Source organism: Ambystoma mexicanum, chromosome 7p (assembly GCF_040938575.1).
Source record: "Ambystoma mexicanum isolate Mex_15411 chromosome 7p, UKY_AmexF1_1, whole genome shotgun sequence".
NCBI classification, from domain to species: Eukaryota; Metazoa; Chordata; class Amphibia; order Caudata; family Ambystomatidae; genus Ambystoma; species Ambystoma mexicanum.
This window is the reverse complement of record NC_090939.1, coordinates 752706967-752731189: the sequence shown is the minus strand read 5'-3', so window position 1 is coordinate 752731189 and position 24223 is coordinate 752706967. Positions and strand designations below refer to the sequence as shown.

Below are 24223 nucleotides of genomic sequence, written 5' to 3'. Positions count from 1 at the left end.
GTAGTCTTAAATCTTTTGCAGTGGTCCCTAAGGGAACTGCACAGGTTTCTGCCTAACAACCGGTCACAAGTGGTGTGCCTATATCAATGATATCAGGGAGAGGACTTTCCGGACCACTCAATTAGATGCAGATTGCCTTCATTGAGAGAATACACTAAATGTCTTTCCAACAGTAATTCTGGTTAGATCGATGGTTGGGTAGAATTTCCCTTTTGGCTGTAATTCTCCCCAATTAAGAGTCGCCCAGCACATTTTTTGCTGGACTCTTGGATTTTTATCTGTTCTCCTGAGTCAGTGGGAACCTTTTCTCACACTAACTCAGACTTATTTTAAATTTGGGACCCATTTTCAACCCTGTTGGTTGCATCTTTCTGCAGTTATGCTTTCCTCCAACTATTTAGAAATCTCCAAATTATTATTGCAGTGCATAGCACTCTGTGCAATGTTGCTGGGAGCTCCTTGAGCTGCCCTTTTTATTTTCCTGGTAATAACAGACATTACCAAGGACAGGGGGATTGCTTTTCACGCTACCCTTTTTCCACTTCTCCTGTAACTTTCTAGTTAGTGTGACAAGTTCATATGAGTGGATGGCGGCAGTGGATGACATGCGTTACTTACCGTAAAAGCATTTCTGATGATTGTATCTGCTTAGATTCACATGCTGTGCATATAGTCCGACATCCAGTGGTAACCGCAGAGTATTGCATCTTGTCTTTCGAGAATCGAAAGGGGACATCGACATAGGCGTGCCTGTAACACTATCCCTAACGTAGTGTACCCAAAATCACTTGCGCGTCAAGGTCCCTCCAATTGTATTTTTTCTGCCGTGAGGGAGCCTTATGACTATCGTGAGTGAGTACAGAAAAGAGAAAAGCAGTAGATGTCTATATTCCTTCCATCCGAGTGGGGAGGAAGGGTGGGCACATGTGAATCTAAGCAGATACAATCATCAGAAGAACAAGTTACTTTCTTACCTGGTAACGTTCTTTGGATGGGATGGTTCGACGACGTATTCCATATCTATGACATGTAATCACCACAGCGGTGCTGCTTCGGAAACTTTTTTCGGCGTCTGCGTCCTGCGTCGATGACGTCGATGCGCCGTCGTCGAGGACCTCCTCTGACGTCCGACGTCATCCGATGTGATAAGTAGGACGCACGACGCCCGTAGCCTCAGTTGTAGTTTTTTCCCCCAGAACATGTGACATTAGTCAACTGCCAGTCAGACACAAAGCCTTGCGGAACGTAAGCTGCAATCGCAAAAGAAATTCTGCAGCGGGGAAGGCAGGGCGGGAGCGATATGGAATACGTCGTCGGACCATCCCATTGAAAGAACGTTACCAGGTAAGAAAGTAACTTGTTCTTTGAGGGGATTGGGTCCTCTGACGTATTCCATATCTATGACAGACTCCCAAAGCAGTACCAGAGCAAGGAGGAGGGAAAGAATTTAGAATCAAAATTTAGAATAGCCAATCAAATAGCAGAGCAAAGGACCGCCTTGCCAAAGGCCAGATCCTGTCCTCGGATGGAATCGAGGGAATAGTGACGTACAAATGTATGTACTGAAGCCCAGGTGGCTGCATCACAGATGTTGCGAATAGGAACACCCCTCTGCAGGGCAGTAGATGCAGCCATACCCCTGGTATAATGGGCCCGCAAGCCAGCCGGTGGGTCCTTACCCGCCAAGCGGTAACACTCCGAGATAGCCAAAATAATCCAGCTAGACAAAGTCTGTTTCGTCACAGCCTGCCCCAAACGCTTTACAGTGTAACCAATAAAGAGTTGATCGTCCACTCTGACCCGGGACATGCGTGAAACATAAAAGCTCAAAGCTCTCCTAGGATCAAGCCTATGGAGCCTCTCCTCTTCCTTACCAGGATGCGGAGGAGGATAGAATGCCGGAAGAACAACCTTCTGGGCCAAATGAAATTCCGTCACTACCTTCGGAAGAAAAGAAGGACGAACTCTAAGGACAACCCTGTCCTTGTGAAATACAGTGAAGGGTGGCTTAACTGAAAGTGCCTGTAACTCACTCACTCTGCGAGCGGAAGTAACCGCAACTAAAAACACAGTTTTCAGAGTTAACAGCTTCAAAGGGCAAGAATGCAAAGGCTCAAACGGAGCACCCATAAGAAACTTAAGAACAAGGTTTAAATCCCAACCGGGCACCAGGAAAGGTGACGGAGGGAACACATTAGTGAGCCCTTTCAGAAACTGTGAAATTAAAAGGGATTTTAAAGTAAGAACACTCTTCAGACGAGCGCTTAAAGATGGACAGCGCCGCCAGGTAACCTTTAATGGTACCCACTTGCAAGCCCCTGTGGGCCAAAGAAAGTAAAAAGGACAGAACCATGGGGATGTCACATGCAAAAGGTTCCACATTCTGAACTCTGCACCAGTCGCAGAACTTATGCCAACGGTAGAGACTTTGTTGCTGGCCTTCGGGCCGAAAGCAACACCTCCATCACGTCTTCAGGGAGGTCCCAATCCTTATACCTCAACCTTTCAGAAGCCAAGCGTGAAGGTTGAGGGATCTGACCTCTGGATGGAGAACCTGACCCCCCCCCTCCCATGAGAGCAGATCGTCTCGGTAGGGAAGACGACGTGGAGGGCAGATGGACAAGTCGAGAAGGTCCGGGTACCACGTCCTCCGAGCCCACGCTGGGGCAATGAGGATCATCCGGGAACCGAACTTCCGTAAGCTCCGCAGCACTTGCGGGATGACGGGGACTGGAGGAAACGCGTACAGCAGCGGTAATGACCACTCCACCACGAACGTGTCTCCTAAGGCTCCTTTTGGAGGAAATTCCCGCGAGCAAAACCTTTTGCACTTCCGGATGACACTGGAGGCGAAGAGATCCACTTGAGGGGTCCCCAAAGGGCGAAGATCTCCAGGAGAATCTCCTGAGCCAACTGCCACTCGTGAGAGATCGCGCTCTGCCTGCTCAGAGCGTCCGCCGTCACGTTTTCGTCTCCGGCCAGATGAACTGCCGAGATCGAAACTTCCTGCTGGATGGCCCAGAACTCGAGCTGCATCGCCTCCCTGCACAGAGGAAGTGACCCTGCCCCCCCTTTTTGTTGAGGTAGTGCATGGCCACTGTGTTGCCCGTCAGGATCAGGAAACTCTTTCCTCGCAGTTGGCAGAAAAGCCTTCAGGGCTAGCCTGACGGCCCTCAGCTCCAACAGATTGATATGGAGTCTGGACTCCGATGGAGACCAACGACCGCTGACTGTCAGCCCGTTGGCATGAGCTCCCCATCCCGTGAGGGATGCATCCGTCACGATCGTCACCTCCGGCCAGGGAAACCAAAATGGAGCCCCCTTCATCAAGTTGCCTTCGACGGCCCACCACAGAAGGTCCCGGGCGACCGAGGGTGGCACCTGAACCGGGTCCGACATCCTGCCGGAGGACTGCGACCATTGCGTCTTGAGTGCCCACTGCAAAGATCTCATCCGCAGGCGAGCCTCTGGCACCAGAAAAATGCAGGATGCCATGAGGCCGAGCAACCTCAAGAACTCGAACGCTGGGAGCGTCTGGGCATGCTGAAACTTGTGCACCATCTGCTGAATGTGAAGAGCCCTCACCTGGGGAGGAAAACACTGCCCCAGGGAAGTGTCGAGCACTGCTCCGATGTACTGGAGCCGCTGTGTTGCGTCAAATGGGACTTCTTTAAATTGAGGGAGAAGCCCAGCCTGTGAAGGGAGTGGCAGGTGACGGACAGATGATCCAGGACTTGCTCGGGAGAGCTCCCCCTGATCAACCAATCATCCAGGTAGGGGTAGACGTGAATCCCCCCCTTGCCCGAGATGCGCTGCCACCACCACCATGAGCTTGGTGAAAACCCTCGGGGCGGAGGTCAATCCAAACGGCAGGACCCGAAACTGAAAGTGCGAGTCGCCAACCGCGAACCTCAGGTACTTCCTGTGCTTGGGATGGATCGGCACATGGAAGTAAGCATCCTTGAGGTCGAGTGACACCAACCAGTCCTGAAGCTGAAGGGCCTGGAGGACTTGAGAGAGAGTAACCATCTTGAACTTGTCCTTCCTGAGGAGTTTGTTCAAACCGAAGTCCATGATGGCTCTCAAACCCCTGTCTTTCTTCGAAATCAAAAAATAAGGAGAATACCATCCCTTGTTCCTCTCCGCTACAGGCACAAGTTCTATGGCGCCTTTCTCCAGCAGGGCTTGAATTTCCTGCGCAAGGAGCGGATCCGGACTCTGCAAAGAGAGGATCCCCGGTGGATTGTTGCAAGGCCTGTGCCGAAAGGGAAGACAGTAGCCGTGGGTTATGATCTCCAGAACCCACACATCTGAAGTAATGGCTTGCCACTCTACAAGATGCTGCGCCAGCCTTCCCCCAACCGGTGGACCATGGGACATGGCCTCATGACTGAGTGGGAGCGGCTGCGGCGTTACCCGAGGGCAAAGAGGCAACTGCCCGAGTGGCCTTGGCACCACGGGTACCCTGTCGTCCACCTCCGGTACCCTTGCGTTGGCCTCTTTGACTGCCAGCTCCTCTCGCTTTACTGAAGGACGAGTAATAGCGAAAGGAACCACCCCTCCACTGCTGTCCCCTAGGACGAAAAGGCGGAGGTTGGCGAACTGCAGCACCCAACGTCTTCACTGCAGCTTTTGAGGTCTTCAACCTCTCAAGGCTCTCGTCAGCCTTGCTGCCAAAAAGGTGTTCACCGTCAAAGGGCATGTTGAGGAGCCTGGACTGCACATCAGGACCAAACCCCGACTTCCGCAACCACGCAAACCTGCGTATCACGGTGCTCGCCGCCATGGACCTACTGACGCATTCAGCTAAGTCCAAACCCGACTGAACAGACTCACACATGGCATCCTTACCATCCTGGACCATAGCAAGGAAACCATCCCGTTCGTCCCCTTCGGGAATATGTTCAGCCGCTAACGCAACACAGTTCCGCAGAGTGTGTGTGAAACGAGACAAGGCAGAAATGGAGTTGGCCGCCTGAAGCGCCATACCACCAGAAGAAAACACTTTCTTCGCCCAGCCATCAAAACGTTTGTCGTCCCTATCAGGAGGGATGGTAGGGTACGACGCCTGCTTTGCCAGGGCCGTGGCCGCCTGCACCACCAAACTCTCCGGAGTGGGGTGCCTGGTCAAGTAGCAGGGGTCGCTACTGGCTGGACGGTATTTTCGCGACAAGGATCTTCCCACCGCCGGGAGACTCTCCGGAGCAGTCCAAGCCGCCGCCACCCTTCTCTGTAAAGCCATATGGATCGGCAGTACCGGGTCAGTTGGGGGACCAACATCAAGGATGACCGTTAGATCATCCTGCACAAACTCCCCTGGGGGAGCAGACCATCCCAAGTACTCAGAAACCCTAGCCATAAGGCGCTGGTACGAGGAATCGGCATGAGAGCCAGGCTCAGGCCTACAAAACTCCACCTCCAGAGAGGTGTCCAGTCCACTGGCATCATGCAGTGACTGCCTGAAATCGTCAAACTGACTGTGGCCCGAGACAATTTCATCTGGAACCTGACTAGGAACCAGGCCATCAGAATCCTCATCCGCCTCTGAAATATATTCCAGGTGGCGAAAAGAAGGCACCCGAGAGTGCTTGCTCTTAACCAGAGCCTTCCTAGGGGGTTCCCCCGTGCCACGGGGTATCTCCGACACGAAAGGCGTTGAGCGAATCGGCGCCGGCGTCAAGAGAACAGGCATCGGCGCCGAGAGGATCGGCGTCGAGGAAATCGGCATGGACGTCAGATGCAGCGCCGCCAGCATCGGCGGCGTCGACACAGCCCTCTAAGCCGGAGCCTCGAGTGTGTCCTTCGACGACCTGAGCGTCGACGGCTTCGACGACTTCCTCGGAGCCGGAGCCTTGAGAAAGCCTGTCGACGCCCTTGACGCCTCAGACGTCGATGTCTTCCTCGAAGACCTCACAGGTGCACACGGTCTCGAACGCGTCGAGGACCGGGACCTGGAACGGGTACATCGAGAACGAGTCTCCTTGTCCGAACGGGACCTGTCCCGTGACTCGTGCCGACCACTCTTGCGAGTGGTGTCTCTCGACCTCTCACGACCGACCCCACTCGGGGGCGCGGACGGCTTAGTACCCTGCGACTCAAGAATCGCCAGCATTTTCTTCCCGAAGGAAGCCCATTCCTCCGGCGTCGCACGGCTGGTGGGGTAAGCGACGTGCCGGGCAGAGTCCTCCGAAGAGGGCCTGGAAGACGACCGGTGTCGGCGCTTCCGAGAATGCCTCGAAGAGGCTGAGGAGTGGCGAGACCGACTCCTAGAAGGAGACCCACGAGACTTCCGACGATGACGCGGAGAGTCACCCCTCGAATCATCCGTCGAAAGCCCCGCAGACCTCGACTTCCGGGGCTTGGACACCCGACCTACCGACAACTTCTTCTTACGTTCGCGTAAGGCTTTGGACGTGAGCGACTGGCAGTCGATAGTCATCCGTGTCGTGGGCCTCCCCGAGGCACCAGAGGCAGGCGTCGTGCGAGTCCGTCACCGACATCTTGGACCCACACTCCCCGCACTTCTTGAAGCCCGGACGGGGGGTCGAAGACGAAGTAGAAGACATCTTCACACAAAGGATTTTCACAAAAACGAACAGGTTCGAAGAACCGAGAAGAACAGAACTCCAAAGAGTCGAGGCGTTAACCGAGATTCACGAAGCAACACGTTAGCGGAAAAAACGGAACTGAGGCTACGGGCGTCGTGCGTCCTACTTATCACATCGGATGATGTCGGAGGAGGTCCTCGACGACGGCGCATCAACGTCATCAACGCAGGAGCCGAAAAAAGTTTCCGAAGCAGCACAGCTGTGGTGATTACATGTCATAGATATGGAATACGTCGGAGGACCCAATCCCCTCGAAATGCTTTTATGGTAAGTAATGCATGTCTTCTTATGCTTGTTAATCTGCTTAGAATCACATGCTGTGCAAAGAATAGCAAGCAGTACCAGGAGTTGGAGGTGGGTTATGAGAAGGAACTGTAGTGATAGATGTCTTAGCACTGCTTGTTCCACCTGAGAATCAGACCTAGAATGAGTGTCTAGGCAATAGTGTTTTGTAAAGGTGTGTACAGAATTCCAGGTTGCCGCTTTGCATATGGACTCTAGGGGAATATTTGCAATGAATGCTATGGAAGCCTCCATGCCTCGAGTAGAGTGAGCTCTAGGCTTGAAGGGCAGTTCTCTCTTAGCAAGATTGTAGCAGAGTGGGATGCATTTGACAATCCACCTTGAGATAGTAGATTTGGAGACCAGGTCTCCCTCTCTACCCGCTGCCACTGAAATGAAAAACTGGTTTGTCTTTCTCAGTGGTCGAGTTCTTTCCAGGTAAAACATGACTGCCCTGCGTACATCCAATGTATGCAGGCTTCTTTCCACCGCGTTTGAGGGGTTCTGAAAGAATGTTGGTAGTTCTATGGACTGTTCACATGGAACTTTGAAATTAATTTAGGCGAGTGCGCAGAACCACATTCTCTGAACTGTCACAAAGGGGTCTAGAACAGAGAGGACCTGTAGTTCACAGACTCTTCTTATGGAAGTGATAGCTATTAGGAAGGCGGTCTAATAGGTAAGATCCTTAAGACTTGCTTTATGCATGGGCTCGAAAGGAGACCCCATAAGTCTAGCCAAAACCACATTTAGGTCCCATACGGGAGCCGCGTTAGAAATGGGGGGTGGGGTGAATTCTTTTTACTCCCTCCATGAAAGCCCTAATAACTTATCTTCCACCACAACACCTTCTGTTGTGACGTAGTGTAGGCTGAAAGAGCAGCTAAGTGAACCTTTAGTGAGTTAAAAACCAGGCCTGAGTCTAGTAAAGGAGTCAGGTACAATACAATGTGGGTAGCAGAGCAGTCAATAGGGTTGATGCTCTTGGGATTGCACCAGATGACAAAGCGCTTCCACTTACTAGAGTAGCAATATTGGGTGTTAGGTTTTCTTGCCTCTCTAAGTATATCCATGCAACTCTGAGGGAGTTGGAGGTGCCTGAACTCTATGACCTCAGGAGCCAGGCTGCTAACTTCAGAGTTTGCGGGCCCGGGTGAAGTGTTTCTCCCTTGTCCTGGCATAACATGTTGTTTGGGCAAGGTAGTTTCACTGGGGGGGGAGAGAGAGACATCTCCATCAGATGAGCGTGCTAGGGTTGGTGGGCCCACATGGGTGCCACCAATTTCATGGTGACTTGCTCCTGGAGCGTCTTGTGCACTAACTTGTTGAGTAGGGGATTAAGGGGAAAAGCGTAAACACAATTCCCTGACCATGTGATCCAGAGTCCGTTCCCCTTGGAACGGTTCTGAGGGTACCTGGAGGCGTAATCTTGGCATTGAGCGTTCTCCAGAGTTTCGAACAGGTCGCTCTTTGGGAAGACCCATTTTGCGAAAACTTTGGAGACGAGGTCTTTGTGTAATCGCCATTCGTACTCCATGGGTAGCGGGAAATCTCTGCGGAGTACGTCTGCCAGAAGATGGAGTGCCCCTGGAACATGTGTTTGAGGGCCCATTTCCAAATGTTCTGGGACAGTTTGGACAGCCCTGGAGAGTGAGTGCCCCCTTGCTTGTTCAGATAGTACATGGCTGTGGTGCAGTCATGATCAGGACCGACTTTCCCTGCAGCTGTGTATGAAAGCCTTTCAGAGCTTTGAATATTGCTAACAGCTCCAACAGGTTTGTGCTACTTAGTAGGTTGGATGCTACTTCTGGGGACCAAATGTTGTGCACGGTCTGCTGAAGCAGGTGAGCCCCCTGACCCTGTGAGAGATCCGTCTGTCGTGAGAGTGGCTTCTACTGCGGGGGTGGTGAAGGACTTTCCCTTCAAGAGGTTTTCCCTCTACCACCACTGCAGAGAGAGAACGAGGGCTGGCAAGTCAACCACTAGATCGTCCCATTCTGGTAAAGATTAAAGTAAAGATTGTTGTGGAGATTTATCAATTGTATGCTTAATCCCCTCTCCTAGTGATACCGCCAGCACTTTCTGCTGGACTTCAACCTTTTTCTTGTTCTCCTGAATGAGGGGAGCCTTTTCCCCTCCTTCATTCTTGTCTGCTCTAACCATGTTTTACCTTATTTCATGGAGTCTTGCTTTCCTCCTTATCGGTTAAAGGCATCTGTGTTTCACTTTTGCAACACACAGCACACCATGTGCAGTGTTGCTGAGGGTATTTTGGGCTCTCCTTTTATATTTTTTTTCATTTTCCTTAAAAACTACTGTTCTTAAGGAAAGGGCGGTTCTTTGTATCCTTCCTAAACTTTTACTTTTGAGAGATAAGCACACCCTACGTGGAGTGCTGTTGCGATGCCTACTATCTCCCTTCTGTCTGGTCCTGTACCTTTTCCATTACAGTGACAACCATATAGTTATGGATGGTGGCAGTGGACGTGTTCTACCGACTTTTGTGCAATTTTCCACAGCAGGCTGTATTCACAGTTGTGGTTATGCATAGGAGGGTCACCTACTTTCCAACATGGTGGCTCCTTTCTTTTTTCGCCATTTCTCGTGTGGTTGTTTGTTGTTAGCCTGTCTTCTGCCATCCTGTGAGCGGGAGGTCTTGAGAGTTGTCTTTGCGGGGACCCTTTGTGCAGCCCCCCAATGCTCCAGTGTGTCTGCAAGGACAGGAAGCAATGGAGGAGTCCGAAACATCCCTATTCTTGGTCTGCTGATGTGCCTGACTAGAACCAGTTCCCACAGGAGGGCTGGCTGTTCTGATTGGACAGCCACCCACCCCTTTCTGTAGACTGCAGAGAGTTTGCAGTGGAATGAATGGGAAATCCTTTTAAAAGGGGAGGTTCCTGAGGCAGAAGGCATGTCGACCACTGGAACAGAAGCGCCGAAGCAGAAGACTATCATAAACGCCAGCAGAGCCATCCAGTAACTGTAAGAGACCACTGCTGTCCTGACCCTGTTCTCTAAATAGAGAAGCTCCTAAAAGGATGACTCCTTTCCTTTGGCTGGTGAAACCAACTAGCCATAAGGCGACCTGCAGAAGAAGCCATCTCCCCCCCCCCCACCCGACGTGCTGCAAAGCGGCAATACCAGGGGACCTCCAACCCAATTGCAGTGCACATAGTCTTCCCGTGAACAAATCCTCCCTGAACATTGGTGAGCTCCAGTTGAACCTCCAGTGGCAAGATCCCCCTCAAAGTTCCTTCACCAGAGTGCAGGACTGCAGAATAGAGGCAGATCAACCAGGTGGTAACCGTTCACTTTTGGAGCTTGTAAAAAGGCAAAAGAAACCGCAAACCGACACGAGGGAACAAATAATTCCTTGCTGAGGGTTCTTTCTCATAACTGCTGCTGCGACATCCCTTCCAGAATCCCACCTTTCATCCCCACGACCAAGTAACAGGAAACCAGGTCCATTGCTGTTGCAAAGGAAAGAATCCAGCCGCATCTTCTTCAATACTCCTAAGGTAGTACTTCGCTCAAGCAAACTTGTCACTTCTCCGTCACTGGAGTGCTGTATCCAGAGTTTGGGTGTTCACTCATACCTATTGCCCAGGTCTAACATCTTGTGCACCTATAGGGAGCCATTTCCAAGGTCCCTATTAACTTTTCCATTCCACTAAAGCATTCTACTTGAAAGGAAATAAAACTTGGGAAGGGAATGCTAAAGTATTACAAAGTAGTATATTGCTGTTGGTAGTGCTGAATAAATATCTGCGTGACTTAATAAAATGAATGGATTTGTCTTTGAACTGTGTTCATTGCTGGTGCACCCACTACTATTGAAGCATTTACCTGAAAAAGTGTTGCTTATATTTACCATTTGTGTTGGCTAGCATAAATATTAGTTATCTTGTCTTGTGTATATAAAATGAATGAATATTTTACTATACTACAAGTGTGTGAGAGTTTCTTCAGGCCTATGTATTTATTAAGTTAATTTACTTACCTACAGCTTGCATCCTCAGAAGATAAGCCTTGCTGCTCTGCTATTCTACCAAACCTTCGGGTAGTACATACTTCTACTAGAGTTGGGGCCTGCATACCAAGGGATAGTTTTATAAAGTTTCACCTGTGGAAGACTTTAGGAAAACTCCCCCAATACAGTTGAGCTGAGAAATTAAACTCACATAGGATTCTGTAGTGATCCAGCAAGTGTGAAATAAAAATTGCTACCCAACAGTCACCCATACACCATACGCCCTTAGAAGTTTTTGCTCATTCACTCTCCTGGCCTCCCATCACTGCAAAATCCTAACAGAAATGAAGGACACTTCAACAGTGACTTGCTTCAATATTGCTTTTAATGGCTGCCTTCTCTCCCTAAGGTGCTCCCACCCACTACCATGTACTTCTCTTCATAACCTCTATACCACCGCCCCCATCAGATTTCATATATTTGTATTTCCTAACTCAATACTGAAGATTTATTTAATTTCTGTTTTGTGCTGTACACAAGGTTTCCAGCTCCTTTCCCCACCACCAGTCAGTTTAACATTAACTATGTCATGACTATGTATTTTTCAATGGACCCAGAAAGGCAACGGCTAAGCCGTCGACATGACCTGTTTAGTGATTGCACGGAAGCAATGTTCCTTTTCAATAAATAAATGCATCCAATTAAAGGAAAAAACACATGATCATATCCCTATCTCACACTCTTCCACAGGAAAACATGTTTTGAAGTTGGAAAGGAAAGTGGATATTAAGCGGGCACGCTGGAGGCACAGCAATCTGTACCACCACTTGAATCACAGACTACGATAAATCAAGATCACCCACAACATAGCCAGTTGTACAAGTAGACTCACACAGGTAAAGAGAATATCCATCTCTCTAGGAACTTGGGATGTCCTGTGGGTTACTATAAGAACATTTGTGATAGGTCATTTCAGGGAAAAAGCCCAGTAAACCAGAAAGGGGCAGTGACAAAAGATATGGGCTTGTGCTAGAGTGGCAGAATGGCAAGCGCTGGCACCAACATGTTAAGCAATTGAACAACTGAACAGGGAAAGAGCAAGAAATAAAAAGGGGTATTGGGTTGCATAACTCAAGAATAAACACAAGTAGTTCACTACTGGAACACAATCTTCATTCAGCCCTGTTGGTTGTCCTCCCTTTGCCTGGAAGAGAACACCAAAACAGTTGCTAGGACTCCGATTAGTGCAGGATTTGGTGACCATGTTTGCTTGTGTTCCGTTTACCTCTGATAAGGACACGATTGGTTCAAAATGAACATCTTCATTTTGTGTCTCTTCATCACCACTCTCTCCCGCCTTTTCACCGCTTTTACTGTCAGCGAGCGAAGAAAAAACAACTGCTCCATAGTTCTGCCATGTGAAACTCTTTTCTGCAAAGGTATGGATAAACAAACATTAGAAAGGACATCATAATCGGGCATTAAGGCACTTGTCCGGTTTTGATGCAGCTGACTTGAAAGTACGTGTTTACATTAAAATTGATCAAAGAGAAGATTACAAGCATATTGGGCAGATGGACAATTAAAATGGATATGTTCTAAACTGCAGGTGCTATTATGATGGGTTCAATTAACACATGTAAAAGTAAGCAGGGAAGGTGGCTTGGGGACATGACCATCAAATCTTTAAACAGAATAAGCACAGTACAAGAAGTCACTTTTTTATTCTAAATTACAGTTGTCATGTGAGCTGAGGGGAATGATCTCAGCGTCCAAGTACCCCTTAATGATGGTTTTGCCGTTACTAGGTGCCGCAAAGAGAGCCTCATTTAAAGGCGGAGTCAACATTGCTTGGATTCAAGCCTGTGTCCTATGGGATTAGTGCAGGTGCCTGGGCTGAAAAATTACAACTGTGTTTTTACAGAAAGGCACTGGAAAACAAAGCAAGAAGGGGCGGAGATAGAAACAGTGCATGAAATAAAAATGTTAAAAGGCTGCGATCCACACATGGGAAGAGTCACTGCCAAAGGTGGAAAGTACATAGAATTTGTGCGGTAGAAGTAGGTGGGGGAAGCAGAGTCCACAAATATTGACATCAAGTTCCTGTACACCAAAAGTGCATCAGGAATCTTACGGAGTCCATTTTCTAAAATAAGTAATATTGGAGTAGCGCATCCCAAAGTTTGCCACACCTTGTTGGAATACCTCCCTGAAGTCTCGCTCCCTCCAGCAGATGTCGCCATGTCAGAAAAGCTTTGATTGCGAACGGCTCCTTTTCGAAGTTGCTGTGATTACCTTCTGCCGAAGACTGAGTCCTTGAACGATGAATTAGGGGATGCATGAGCAAGGTGACTGGATCTTTCTGTAGGACTACTGCCCCTATTGCACAATCAGACGCATCAGCCTCCAACGGTGCAGGGCTGTCTCTTATCTGGCAGACATAATATTCAGGCCATTGTGAACTGCTTTTTGAGACCTTGGAAAGCCTTGTGTCTCTGGGGTTCATGTGTATGCAGTATTCTTTTTCAGCAGACACGTCAATGATACCAATAAAGACGAATACTGTGGAATAAAGCGTCATTAAAAACTGGCGAATCCCAAGAATCTCTGGAGGTTTTTCAATACTCTTGGATTACGGCTACTCTAAAGGGCGTTGATCTTCTGCAGATCCATTTCTATTCCCTCCAGGGATAGTATTTAATGTAAGTAAGCAATACACTCCAGGTGAAAGCTGCATTTCCATAGTTTGGCATATAACTGTTTTCTTTAAGAGACGACGCAACACTTCCATGACATGCGTAACATGGTCAGAATAGGTTGCTGAAAAAAAAACACAAGACGTCGTCCAGATGACCATGTACATGTCGAGAATATCTCTACAGATATACAAGAAATACTGAAAGGCAGCAGGGGCATTACAGAGCTCAGAGGGCATCATGAGATACTCAAAATGCCTGAAACTAATGTGAAATGCGGTCTTCCACTCGTCCCCGGAAAGAACCTTACTAGGTTGTAAGCCCTTTGCAGATCGAGCTTGGAATACAGCGGACTATGTCCCGCTTGGTTCAAGAGCGTCTGAATCAAAGGCAGAGGGTAGCGATTCTTTATGGCAATTTGCGTTTAATTGGCGATAGTCCACAAAGGGTTGCAACTCGTCATCATCCTCCTTTATAATAAAGAACATCGGCGCACCTGCTGGTGAGGTGGAGTATCGGATGAATCCTTTCTGTAGGTTTTCGTCTATGTATTTTTAAGGATCACATTTTCTTTTTCAGATAAGGCATACATTCGTCCACATGGTATTGGGGCCCCTGGAATCAACTCAATACATCAATCAGAAGGCCTGTGCGAGGGAAGCTTGTTGGCATTTCCAGTATCAAGGATGGCCCTAAGGTCTTTGTATTCTTCAGGTATTTCCATCTCCGGTGCCGCCGCCTTCATGTTTTTCTGTACCGCTGGACTACATTTGGGTCCCGGAGTTTGTACCAATGCAATGGTGCAAGAAAGACCTTTTGGTGAGGAGGTGCGAAATTTAAGAGTATAGCTTTTCCAGTTGATAACTGAATTGGTATGTTGCAACCAGGGGATACCATGTATCAATTGGAAGTGCCGGTGGCAATGACAAAGGAAAGCAGTTCATGGTATACTGAAACACAACAAACGGAAAGAGGAATTGTCTCAAGGATTATGGGTCCAGAAACCAGGAAAGAACCGTCTCCACACAATCCCAGGACAGGAACAGGTTTTTTTTTTTAACCAAAGGGTATGTGTTGTTGGGACAAAGGCCAAATCGATGACATTTCCAGTGGCACCGTTATCAAGAAGAGCATGGAATGTTCCACACTGTTGGGATTGCAAGAGAACTGGTAAATACAGGTGGGGTGCTTGGTTGGGTACCCAAAGGGACCCGTTACATGAAAGTTGTTTTGGGGAGCTTGTCAAGGACTTCACGCTAATCAACAAGCTTGTTTGTTTCCCTCATGGAATGCACTGAATCACCACAGTAGAAACATAAATTCATCCTTTGGCATCTTTCCTTTTCTTCATTACTAAGAGGGACCCAGATCTGTATGGGTTCGGAATCCATGTGTGGAGGATGTCGTTTGGGTTCAGGTTTGAGATAATGTCATTGGTATTCTGAATATTTCCTCTCTCCACGTCTTTCCCCCTTCCTCTAGTCAATTTGAACGACTAAGGCGATCTAGTCCGTAATGGAGTCAGGAGGATTTACTACTTGACTCACGGCGTCCTTTAGGTCTTCCCTCAACCCCTTGTAGAAGAGTGTTCTTTGTACATCTTCAGGCCATAGTGTTTAGGCTCCCATTGCAATGTATGATCGAAGATCCCTGTTCCCATGCCGGATGTCGATAGACTTGTTTCTGAGAGATTTGGGAGCAGATTGGTGATTAAATATGGAACTAAACCCTCATGAAATGCAGCATAGTTGGTCAGGAAAGGATCATTGTTGTCTACAAATGGAGTAGCCCAAGCAAGGGCAGTTTTTTCCAAATTCAGTAACACAAATGCAATTTTAGCGTGATCTGTGCCGTATAATGCAGGTCAGTTGAGGTAATGGATACAGCATTGGGTGCAAAAGGCCTTAAAATCTCGGGGGTCCCCTCTGTATGTGGACGGCATGGGAGGAGTGGGTATATTAGGGCCCAATCTAGGTGTTTGGAGTACTGGCAGAGCTAGGACTGCTCTACCGTCCCCCCTAGGAGGGGGGATACCTGAGGGACCTGCTACTCCCACTGCTCCCCATGGGTGCTCCACCCCTGGACTTTCCCTGGGGACTTTTGCTCTACCTTAGCTTGGAGGATTGACATGGTTTGGAACAGCACTGCATTTTCCTGTCTATTTCTGTAAAGCACTAGTTACATCTTTCACCATGTCTTCCATGGTTCAGAAGGATGGGCTGGTCTCGCAATCTGTCTGGATCAGGCCGGTCTTCAGTTGCTGGAGGGGTCCTTGGGAACCATGAAATACAAACTTCTGGAACCCCCTCAGCCCCCGAATCTGATAAACAGGAGCTATACTTGCACACAAACAAAACGCTTGAGATATCTCAGCATCAGTTGGTGAGGTATTCTGTATTTAAACTTTAAGAGAGCAGTACATTTAACAATGGTCGCCGTGGAACAACAAGAAATTGGCTATGTCTTGTGTTCAGTAAGCTTCAGGTAAAGTTCTGTGTTTTCTTCACTACATTACGACGGTGCAGGATTGGAGGCCGATTTCATAGCCGTCTCCTTTTTCCTCTGTCAAGGCTCAGTAATCAAACAGAGGTAAGCGAGCACCATAAAACACAGATGAGCATTGGATGCTGAATAGGATCGCTTTAATGTTAAATTAGGACAATTTGTCCCTTTTACTGCAGATGAGAACAATGAATTGAAGGTGGCTGACTTATTGTTGCTGTTGTTGCTGTAGGGATCAAGTGCAACATTTGTTACTGCAACAACCAAGAGAGAAACAAGGTCAATTTTTACAATACAGACACTTGTTATTACGTTTGTCTGTTTGATGTTTAGAATTAGAAAAAAGGGTATATATCCATTTTCAGCTTCCGTATTGGAGTATTAATGGGAGTACTTGAGACTACAAAGGTTAGTGCATTCCTATTTAATTCACTCTAAAACATGGAATACAGATATTTGACTTCTGATCTTTTATCTTATTAGATATGGAAAAGGAAAACACTCACACATGAAGAAGGGTGTTCTGCCCCGAAACACGTAGTACAGGATTATCTAACCAGATGAAAAAGAATATGGTGATCAATGACATCACAAATTGAGTGTCTAATATTTATGAAGTATTAGATTATTCTTTTTCTGTGTTTCTTTGAAATTAAATTGCTGGTCTAAAATACGATGTTCACTTTGTGAACAAATATTTTGATTAACATAATTAACATGAATTGTTTTGGCATTAGTATATTTGAGAAACAAACTTCCTAGTATTAATACAATTTCTTTTGAGAAATGTAACAGGTACTTTATTTGCCCCATTGAAGTGACTGGTTACTTGTCAATTTTTTGACAGGCAGTCTGTTGTGAAACAGACACAAAGTCAGGTGACTGACACCATGCAGAACGTCTTAGTGGCTGCACCCCCTTACTTCATGGCACTCCAGATACCCGACTCCGGAGCTGTAGGGGTGGCAAGGGGAGGAGATGTATTAATAGGTTTGCACCATAGTATTACTCCAACATGGATGGATACCTGATCTCCTGTACGTCAGGCTCGAACCATTCGTAAGGCTGGTTCTGTTATTCTTAACAGAGGGTAAACGGTTGCAAGTTTTGTTTACATCTCTTACTGCTGCATAAGCAGATATTCGGGTAAACTTCACTTGAACTCCAAGCCACACCAAGCACAAGACATAAAACAAACACTGCATGCTGTGTGCGAACAGGCACACTAAAGCATCCGGAATAATAGTCCGTACTAAACTGGCTAAATACCTAGCTTAACCTGAGAACAGGATTTGAGGACCTCAAGTGAACATACAAGCAGTTGCGAGAATACATCACGCCTTTCCTCTTCGGGTCTTGCAACTACCGAAGGAGACGCAGTATACTCGCTTGCTCGTTCCGATGCGACACTCAGGAAAGGGAACTAAAACGTAACTTGGACAGAGGTACGGAACACGTGGCAGCCATATTGGGACTAGTGCCTCCCAGTACCCAACTACCCCACAGTGGTGGTCATTTTGTAAGGGGAGGCTAATAAAAGGCCATACAGACATAAGCACATGGAATTGTCCCACCAAAGACAAGCCTACGCCGCCCCCCTTAAGGGTGCACATGTTTCTAGGTACCTTGGTACTGAATCGTCCAAGTCGTTTGCCATAGGTGACCCGGAAGGAATTGCGCTATTCAAGGGCAAACCCTAACATGTAAACTGCATGGTCCCTGTAGGTTGGATCGCCCACAAGGAACCGGCACTGTGAATGCCGGTCCAGGTTAAAAGAAACCTTTTGACCATACGATAACTTCAAGGCTAAGAAAATTGAATAGAAGTTTTTGTGAATATCGAACTGAAGTAGATTAAATTAATCAGGCCAAAAAAGGGCAGGAGAAATTCAAGTATTTGAAAAGTGTGAAAACACCAGTGTGCAGGGTGCAAATACCCAGCAGGAGAGTAAACTGGGAATTTGATAATTTATGCAATGTGCTTGAATGGAATGAAATGAGGCCTTACGTTTTGAATATCGAACTGAAAGCAAGCAAGTGTGATTGAATAAACTGCAGAAAACAATCATTGGCAAGTGCCATAAGACTATAAAGAACTGTGCAAACTGAAAGGATAAGCTTTGAAAATATTTTAAAGTATAACAAGTGAATGGTGGAAAAACACATCTTGAGTGTATCAAGAGGAAAATCCAATACCACCGTGGAACTGAAACAGTGGCAATCTAACTGAATAAGAAGCAAGTAAGGTGTGTTGGTTGCATGACCTGCAATGAGTGGACCGTGTGGTCCGACAACACCCGCCTAAAGGAAAAGCCATGCAACTCACTCATATGCTTGTGTTTAACTGTCAAGGAGAAACTTGGGTGATCTGATATTATTGAACTGAACTTTTGTGATATTGATGAAAATAATGAAAGACAGCGCTGCCATAGAAGCTGAGAAATATCCTAAAGAATTGTGTTGATTTTGGAGCATTGCGAGACTTGAAAGCTTGGGGAAGGGAACCCCTCTTTTTAACAAAGTGAACCCTCCTGACTCTTGGGGAACGGGAAACCCCTTTTCCAACCACAAGATGGAAGAAGCTCTGAACTTTTATTTGAAAACTTGATGCTGACATCCCTACACATTGTATTCAATTAGTTGTGTGGGCAAGTATAGGTTTTGGACACAGACCGACATTTGCTTTGGACTTCCTGACACAGACTATCATCAGTGTCACTTAGGTAGGGAAATTCCACCTCATCATAGGAGAAGTTAGCTATTTCCCAACCTTCTTTGTATTTGAAAACATGTTTGTGACCAAAGTATTACTCAGTTGTCTGTCTGCTTTCAGATGCCTTCACAGTCTTCAGAGATCAGGCAGAGGAGCAGGGCTTCACCCGGCTGGCTACTGGAAGGGATGCTGGTCACTTTAGGAGTCGGTCTTGAGACCTTTAGCAGGGTGTTCTTTTTCGAGGGATTCTGGGCTCCAACGATGATCTGGAGAAATGACTGTAGAGTTCCTCTTCTTTTGCAAAATATGGGCTGGAAGCAAGCCCACCAATGGTGAGAATCTGCAGCACTAACACCCAGTAGTTGTCCAGTCAGAGAGAACTACTGGTTTCACATTTGTCCCACACCAGCCTTTCTGGCACCAGGGATGTGGATTGGAACTAGACGGTGTCACACACACACACACACACACACACACACACACACACACACTTTTCCCAGGCTAGTGCACAACCTAAGGGATTCCCTGACTTAAGGCAGGAAGAAGGCCAAATTACAATATGGCCAAATACTGCACGAATATCCTGTGGCACAGCCATGCAAACGTGCATACCAAAAGAAATAAACACTTTAAAAATGTAACTTCTACCACCAGCTTGTCTTTAGGGATATACAAAAATAACCAAAAATCCAACTTGTAAAAAGCTGGGTCGATACAAAAGCATCCCCATTGTACTGCACTGTAAGGTGCTGTGTTAAAAAGTACAAGAATCAAAAAGGGAAAAAATTCCCAATAATGCACCTTCCTGACCACCAGAGTCGTCCTGGAGCTTTGGTTTGGTTTCAATGTTCTGCTGCTGCCATTTTATCGGAAACTGGTTTATTCTTCCTTGTGGGTCTTGCTCACAGGTGTTTTGTTTATCAACACTTTGGTCCATCTGGATCTTTGCTGGGTTGTGGATTTGGGTTCCTTCAAGTCAGACGTCCCAACCATGAATACTCGGACCTAAAGTTTGGCACCTAAACTCACCTTTCTTCTGCCATTCCTGGGCTCAATTTTCCTCACCCAGCGACATGAGTACTTGATCTAGGCATGGAGTCCCTGCATATTCTTTGGGTGTCGGCGTCGGCTCTCTCTAGAACAAGCTCTTCCTGGGTTTATGGTTCCTGAAACATTGACTGAAATTATTGTAGGGCTTTGGTCGATTGCCCCTTCTGCTGCATTTACTAGGTAAAAAGAAGAATTTAGCCAGCTATGGGAAAACTTTCTCAACTTTTAAAATTCTGTAGAAGTGACTAACTGGTGCCTGGAAAGGGACATTTTTCTTAGCACCCCTCTGAATTGGTATCTTTCATACAAGCTCTGAAATTGTGTTGTCAGTCTGGGAATCTACTGTACATTTCCAAAGCAGTTTGACATATAACAAAGAAAATACATTCACTTCGAGGGAAATCCTACGCAACTCCCATGGAGACCATCTTCAGATTCTGATAAGACATCCGATTGCACACAAGTGAGATATATATATATACACATATATACATATACATACATATATACATATACACATATATACATTACTCACCGTAATCGAATTTCTGATGCTTGTATCTGCTTAGATTCATATGCTGTACATAGGCCGACATCTAGTGGAAGCTGCAGAGTATTACAGTTTGTTTTTCGAAACTCAAAAATGGGCCTCGACACAGGTCGTGCCAATAATACTATCCCTAGTGTGACGTCCACTGTACCCATGATCCCGCACGCGTGTAGGACCCTCAGATTCTATTTTTTCTGACATGAGTTAGCATGACGAGTAGCAGGAGTACAGATTATTCAAGCAGATAGATAAGACTACAAGCATCCATGCGCCTTCTCTCAGAGGGGAGGAAGGGCGGGCACATGTGAATCTAAGCAGATACAAGCATCAGAAATATGATTACGTTGAGTAATGTATCCCTTCTGAGGCTTGTGGAATCTGCTTAGATCACATGCTGCGCATAGATTATCAAGCAGTGTCAGAAGGAGGCGGGATGTTAGAAGGGTCATGAGCGAACAGGTGTCTTAGAACCGCTTGTCCCACTTGAGTATCTGTCTTGGAATGAGTGTCAATGCAGTAGTGCGGAGTAAAGGTGTGAATCGAGCTCCATGTAGCTGCTTTGCAAATGGTGTCAAGGGGTATATTTGCAATGAAAGCCAGAGTGGCCCCAGTGCCTCTTGTAGAGTGGGCTCTTGGCGTAAAAGGCAGAGTTTTTTCAGAAAGGGAGTAACACAGTTGGATACATTTGACTATCCATGTCGAGATGGCACCTTTAGAGACGCGATCTCCCTCTCTGCCTGTAGAACGGTTGGTCTGTTTTTCTTAGCGGTCTGGTCTTGACTACATAGTCAACTCAGCAGAGCTTTTGGGTTCTTGGAAGAAGGCCGGTAGCTCAATGGACTGGTTAACGTGGAATTAAGAAATGAACTTAGGATGAGTTTGTAGAACCAGTTCATCCTTATGAACAGTAAAGAAAGGATCCTGCACTGACAGAGCCTGAATTTCACTGACCCTTCTTATGGATGTAATGGCCACTAAGAAGGCAGTTTTATAGGTCAGGTGTTCGAGACTGGCTTTATGCATGGGTTCAAAGGGAGGGGGGGTCCATGAGTTTAGCAAGCACCACATTAAGGTCCCATCCTGGTGGTGGTTTCGAAATTGGAGTGTCAAGTCTCTTCACCCCTTCCATAAAGGCTTCGACAACTGGCACTTTCCACCATGACACTTTCTTATGGGAGGTGGTGTAGGCTGACAGCGCTGCCAGGTGTACCTTGAGTGAATTAAATACCAATCCTGCGTCGAGCATGTGGAGCATGTAGGTGACAATACTGGAAGGAGTGCAATCCCTGGGTTGATCTGTTTATTCTGGCACCAGATAACAAATCTTTTCCATTTATCAAAGTAACAGTGCCTTGTGTTTGGCTTCCTTGATTCCTTTAGGATATCCATGCATCTCTGTGGCAGGTTGAGATGTCCAAACTATGACTTCGGGAGCCATGCTGCCAAGTTCATTGAGCTGGGTTGAGGATGCATTGTTTGACCTTGGTGCTGGGATAGTAGGTTGTGCCAGCACAGGAGTCTGATGGGTTCGCACACCTGTGCAGACTGCTAGTCTGCGCAGGTGTGGGAGCCATGGTTGCCTCACCCACATGGGAGCAACTAGGATGAGCATCATCGATTCCCTGTGCATCTTGTTGACCACCTTCCTCATGAGAGGAATTGGTGGAAAAGCATAGGCAAACATCGCTGACCAGTTCATCCACTGGCCCTTTAGTGGTTCCGGTGCAGAGTCAATGAGAGCAGTTACTTGCTCCCACTGGTGGCAATTGTAACTTGCCAGCAGAGTGGTGGTATTGGCGATTCTTGCCTGGTAAGCCGAAGTGGAGGCCACTTTCCTTCCTAACCCGTAAATCCTCTTGCTCTCCTTGTCCGGGGGAGCTTCAGATGCTGATAGAGGTGTCCCACTCTTTTTCTGGTGTTAGTGACTACCAACTAGTCAGGCTTAAGTTGACCCCTCATGTAAAGTGGGTCTGACTGGGCGGCCCTGAACATCATTTCAATTCTGGGGTTTACAGCCCTGGTGAGATTAGGGGTGAGGAGGGAAGGTTCAATTCTGCGTTGGATGGACTTCAGAATTGGAATGGCTTGGGCAATGGGTTTCTTGTCCCCCATGATTTCCTCTGCAAAGTCCCTCTCTTCTTGCGCCCCTTGAGTGTCTATGTGGAAGTGCTCTTCCGCTCTAGCTAAGACCTCATTTAGAAGGGGCTGGTAATCTACAGGAGAGTCTATATTGTAGACTTCCGCCTCGTCTTCCTCCTCCCCATCTTGGCCCTCGTCATCTCCATAATAATTGACTCTGTTTGGTCGCCCAATATTTCTATGTCTGGATCCTCACCATATTGCTGGTAAGGTTGGATGTTCCTCTTCTATACCCATATCCTGAGGAGTGGGAGGGATAAGTTTGGGTTTAGAGACAGGGGTCCTGGATCTATCCTTATCTGAAGACTTGTGTCTGTCCTTGTGTACCTGGGGTGCGGAGGTTAAGTGTGATGACCTTTTCTGCTGTTTATCCCCTTGAATAGAAGTGTTTTCCTGATGTTTTGACCCTATCTGAACCTTTCGATGCCTGGTGTCGAGATTCGGGGGTGTGTAGGGTACTCTCTGAATCTTTCAAGTGTGCACGTCGACTTTCGAAGGCAGGCGCCGAACAGGCTGCCGGAGCCGACTAAGGGTGCAACTTGCGGGTGGAGGTTGGATTCGTCATCAGACGAATACACCTCCGTTACTTTGGGGAGCGAGGCACTTTTGGCAACTGTGGATGGTTGCCGTGTGTTGTGCGGCGATCTCGACCTGGAACGCCCAGAGGACAAAGATTTTGTGGACTGCTCTCTTTCTTCCGAGAACTCGACAAGCGTGTCGAGTCTCGGCTGGCCTTAGTGTGTTTAGGTGTAGTAGTTTGGGTAGCACTTGTGTCGCCGGGTGTGGTCCCCATAACTGCCCCGCTGGACAATCCTCCGAGGTCAGGGACTAGCACTTGGGTGTCTTTTGACACCCCTGTGCCCTAGCCGTCCAAAAGTGCGGCGTCGCTGCCATCACTGAAGGCACCCACCGCTTCCATGGCCTCGAGCTGCCTGGCGTGGTGGGCCCAACGTTTAGTGGAGCGATCCTTTAGTGTTTTCACCTTAAACAGGCTACACGCTCTGCAGTTAGCTTCGGGGTGGTCCCTAGGCAAACAGAGATTACAGGTGGCGTGTTCGTCAACCTAAGGGTACTTGCGGTTGCAGTTCAGCCAAAATTTAAATGGAGTACTCTCCATATGTCACCTTATGGCAGCGGGATAGTGAATGTAGGAAATAATAGCGAGTGTGAGTATGTTTCCACCCCCCACTCTCCCTACTTGCAGGGCTGAGGCCAGAGGCCTTCTGGGGCCCGGGCCGAGGCCAGAGGCCTTCTGGGGCCCGGGCCGAGGCCTTCCGAGGCCCAAAGTCCGTTGTTGAGTCTTGACGGTTGTTTGTTCTTTGGACCAGCGTCGATCTTCAGATCTTGACGTGGGAGTGAAAGAACAGGGAAATAAATATGATTTTTAGCAAAATGCCTGAAAGCTAGAGAACTCTGCAACAATGCTTCCGACAAGTATGGTGGAAAAAAACAAACAATCTGAGGGTCCTACACGCCTGAGGGTTCATGGGTACAGTGGATGTCACACTAGGGATAGTATTACTGGCACGCCCTGTGTCCAAGCCCATTTTCGAGTTTCGAAAAACAAACTGTAATACTCTGCAGCTTCCACTAGATGTCGGCCTATGCACAGCATGTGATCTAAGCAGATTCCACAAGCCTCAGAAACAAGGATACAAATTGTTTCAATTATTTTATTTTTCCAAGGGTTGAGGGGACAAAACAAAACATGAG

At 47.5% G+C, this 24223-nt stretch overlaps 1 protein-coding gene across 1 annotated transcript in view; it reads right to left on the bottom strand.

The window, feature by feature from the left end:
* LOC138526300 (E3 SUMO-protein ligase RanBP2-like) overlaps nucleotides 1-24223 on the bottom strand; it is a 1418318-nt gene that overhangs the window by 180789 nt on the left and 1213306 nt on the right. The window contains exon 26 of the mRNA XM_069636875.1: nucleotides 12146-12291. Within this exon, the coding sequence (XP_069492976.1) occupies nucleotides 12146-12291 (146 nt within the window). The remainder of the gene's footprint in view (nucleotides 1-12145; nucleotides 12292-24223) is intronic.